At 29.3% G+C, this 4,310-nt stretch overlaps 1 protein-coding gene across 1 annotated transcript; it reads left to right on the forward strand.

The window, feature by feature from the left end:
- Positions 1-744: 744 nt before the first annotated feature.
- Positions 745-3,017, forward strand: LOC111084437 (organic cation transporter protein-like; the record flags this gene model as incomplete). Its single annotated transcript, XM_022381144.1, has 2 exons — positions 745-930; positions 2,868-3,017. Coding segments are annotated over exons 1-2 (303 nt in total), but the record flags the coding sequence as incomplete, so codon positions are not given.
- Between the last annotated feature and the right edge of the window lie 1,293 nt (positions 3,018-4,310).

The following is a 4,310-nucleotide window of genomic DNA, read 5'->3' on the forward strand; positions in this document are numbered from 1 at the left end:
ATTCATATATACATCGTTTGTGAGATATGACGCGATGAAGCACAAAATTTTATTTATAATCACCCCGTAGATTAAATATGCAGAATAAGAATTTTTTATTTCTATATGAAGTTGTAAAATTACGCTAAAAAAATGCAAAACTAAAAATAATCCTTGTCAATGCTCCAGATGGTTCTGCTATGATTAGTGTCTGGCGAAAAGCTTCAGTAGATATTTCTTTTGCAACATCTCAACCAACAATTGGTCCAGTTCTCAACGCTATTTTCAAGTTTTGAACAACTCGATTTTTTAAGATCTACATATCTAAATGTGCCGATGTTTCCATTTATGAACGTTATATTTTAAGATCTCTGCAAGAACTCACTTAACAGATGTTTCCGTAATATCAAAGCTATATTCAAGTTTTGTACAACGAAAAACCTTTAATGCTCTGTAAAATCCTCAGTATCAAAACGTGATTTTAATTCAATAATATTAATTTTGAATCTTATTTTTGCTCGAATTAAAGATATATAAAAATACAAAAGCCTTGCAATATAACAGATATTTTCAGGACAAATGTTTCAGTATGACTAACCAGGAAGCAAACGTAAAGTATTTACTGTAGTAATGTCTATTTCATTATTCTAAAAATAGTTCCTAAATTGGTCGGAGTGTATTTAAATATAAACAAACATCTATATTTTAAGTATTTTGTATTTTGCGACCTTAAACTATGATTCGTTATTGTGTATTTTACGTGTATTAGATCTCTTGTGGCTGAGAATAACCTTAGCTATGACCGGAAAGTTGTGTATCGCCAGTTCGTTTAGTGTGATTTACATTTACTCAACTGAACTCTTCCCTACTGTTGTACGAAATGTTGGATTAGGTTCGTGTTCAATGTCCGCTCGGATTGGATCAATGGTAGCACCTTTTGTTAAGGAGTTGGTAAGTCACGTTTTGACGTTAGAAATCAGAAGAGCATTTGGCTATAGAAAACTCAGTAAATGTTTCATTTTGGATTATACGCGTGGAAAGTTTAGCAACTTTGCATGCATGGCATTCTGATTAAATATTCTGTTTTATTTCATCTCTTATAGTTTCTGAACATGAATTAACATATTTAAAACAAATACCATTTTGATTATTTTTAGTGGCATGTGTAAATTAAGAACATGCACTGATCCAACATACTAACGTGACACTTATCTCAACTTCTTTGTATGTACATCTGCATACTTGCTGGCTATCGTTAACAATACTCTATAATGATATCAAAATACATCCACCTTGCTTTACCATAAAATGTGTATACTTTATATTAATAACACAATAAAACACACTAATGCTCTTTAATTAGTAAACTTCTTAATTCCAATTGTTTCTTTAAAATACTGAACTCCGAAGATTGAGCGGGTTTCATGACTTAAAAGTCACTCTTTATCATTTATTCTTCAAAGCTTCACAAAACTATACAACTTCTCCTACTGAAAGCTTATCGATACGTTGTGATATCAATAACTTATCAAAATTTGTATGTGTTTTGGCCTTGTATTTTTATTACCACAACTCTTTATTTTAAAGTTCAAATTGACCTTTGATTTTTTATGAACTAAAATAGTTTGATATTGAACAACATACTTTATTCTGTTATATATATTTATAACATTTTGAAAATTCATAATAATGAGAGAGAAACATAGAAACAATCCGAATCCTCAGTTACAACATATTACGAATATTCACATTAATATGCCGCGTTTGTCTTTAACGGTTTCATCTAATTCATGGAAAAAAAGAAGGATAGTTTTCAAAGGATACAGAGTAATTCTAAATTACAGTTTTAATTTGTCCTAAACTCAACTTCATTAAAAAATACCTGATACTCTTTCTTTGCTTACTGCATGAATATCTGTTTTGAAATCAAAAGGGGTTTAATATAACTGATAAGCTCTTGGTTGTTCTGTGATTAAACTAGATGATGCTTCAATTTCTTTGTTCTATCTGCTAACAAAACTTCCATCCAAAACCTTCGCAAAATTTAAAATTAGCTTAATCTTATTTAGAAAATAAACGTTTTAGATAGTTTAAAAAAATAAATTCGTATTTTACAACAAAATTATTAAAGTAGGTTTTTTTCAGAAAGCAAAAATAAGTAATTTTATACCGACTTAATAATATTCCTCTAGGCAAACCTTCCAAAGATCATTAGCTACACGTCTTCAGAATTTCCCAAAACATTTCCCAGCAGGACATAATAGCCAAACATGCATTAAATGATTTAATTGGCAATTTTGAAAACGGTCCCTTTTTTAATCAAATGTTATGTTTTATCATTTCACAGGAACACAGAGGTGATTAATTTTTTGAGTTGTGAGAAGGGTATTCTTCATACCTGGGATAAAAAACATTTTTTTTCTACCACAAAAATAATTAAAATAGTTTAGTAGCTATTTAAATAAATTTATGGTTAACCCATCATGAAAATATATTTACATAATGACTCAGATTTGCCTTTTAGTGGCAGAGCGAACAGTCTGCGAACTTACATCGCTAGAAACCGGATTTCGATATCCTTTGTGTGACTTTGTGCTTAATAACAAACAGCAACAACGACTTAAATTTTGTTCATGAACATCTGCGGTTCTTTTTTACGTTCATACAGATGGTATGGAAAAAGCAGTACATACGAGACTTGTAAATTTTTTGACATAAAATTTTATGATTTTTAAATTAAATCACAGTTATTTATCAGAGTAATTGGGTGTTTTCTTCAGAACATGCTGAAAATATTTTGATTTGGTGTTGATTTAAGAGTCTGGAATAGCAAAATGCGAGAATCAAAAGGCCAATGACGTAACTAAAGATTTTTTTTTTCTATCCAGGGAAAAGCTACAAGTAAAGGAGTTCCATTCGGAATATTCGGGGGACTCTCTGTAATTTCTGGACTTTTAGTTCTTCTGTTACCAGAGACTAACAAGCTGCCGATTCCTGACACACTTGCAGAAGGAGAAGAATTTGGAAAGTCAGTATTTGTATGTTAATTTATCTTTGAAGTTTTTTTTAATCTTTATCATTTTATGTCATAGTATGGGGTTATGATGAATTATATATGATTATATTTTTAAGTGATGTAATCAGGAAACGAGTTAACACAATAATTGTACATATTTTGAGCAGGAAACAGAACTAGAGAAGTCATTATACTTAACTAGGTAACTAGGATTTTTCGTATAAACATATCATCGGTGTTTTCTGTAAAAATGCATGCTCGCAAACTGTGTTGTAATTTTCACATGTATTCTTTCTATTCAACATATTTTGTATATTTTATCAAGGATACTATTCAGACTTCTTATCATTTCCACAATCTTTTATTCTATTATAAACAAGGGAAAGATTTTATTCATTGCTTTAATATCTTTCTCAGTTAACTTTTTATTAAATCTATTAGGCAAAAATTCTAGCTACAATTTCATCACCAAACCGACTTTTAATTATTTTTAATTAAGAGAGTAATTAGCGCCATCATCTATCTCACTCAGCTTATGAGTAGGTTCAATAGCATTAACTTTTTTACTGTTTCCATTTATTAGGAAAAAGTATAAAAAATATAAGGGTTTGTTTCAGGGAATAAGTCTTTTGAGAGTTTCAGTTATTTCTAATTTAGATAGTGACCCCCACGCTAAAGTATTAATACCATTAATATATATCTCTTTTTATCATCATTCGAGCTTAATGTTCATGCTTTTTACTTCTTATTAGATTCATAGTTTTATATATTTCTTTCTGATCGAATAAACAATCTTTATATTCATCGAATGTAATTCTATTTTTAACAAGACATTTCTTTACACCTTTGGACTTCCTACAGATTTTATCATCTTGTATTTTTAAAGAATACATTTGAGATATAAGCCTTACAAATTCAGTCATTATTTCCCCATTGTTCCCATCTTTCATTTTACCCAAAACATTTTTGTTTACAAACGGAATACCATAAGAATTATCGTTTGGATAGTCTGAAGTATCAAATAAATTAATATTTTCTTTTTATATCGTTATAGAGGTCATCTGTTTTTATTTCGTAAGTATAAGAATCAGTATCTTGTTATAATAATTTGAAGTCATCACCATACTTTGGTTTCATGAATCCATAGTGGAAATTATGCATCAATGTTTTCGTAAGATTTGGAATGCTCATACTAACATAAATTGACTTATTGAATAGTATTTTTGTTTTATTCATATGAATTGCGGATAACGTATCTGTAAATATTGTTCTATCCTTGAAGGTTGGTTTAGCTATTAATTTTTCAACTTTGTTT

The sequence above is a fragment of the Limulus polyphemus genome, unplaced genomic scaffold, assembly GCF_000517525.1.
Source record: "Limulus polyphemus unplaced genomic scaffold, Limulus_polyphemus-2.1.2 Scaffold76770, whole genome shotgun sequence".
NCBI lineage: Eukaryota > Metazoa > Arthropoda > Merostomata > Xiphosura > Limulidae > Limulus > Limulus polyphemus.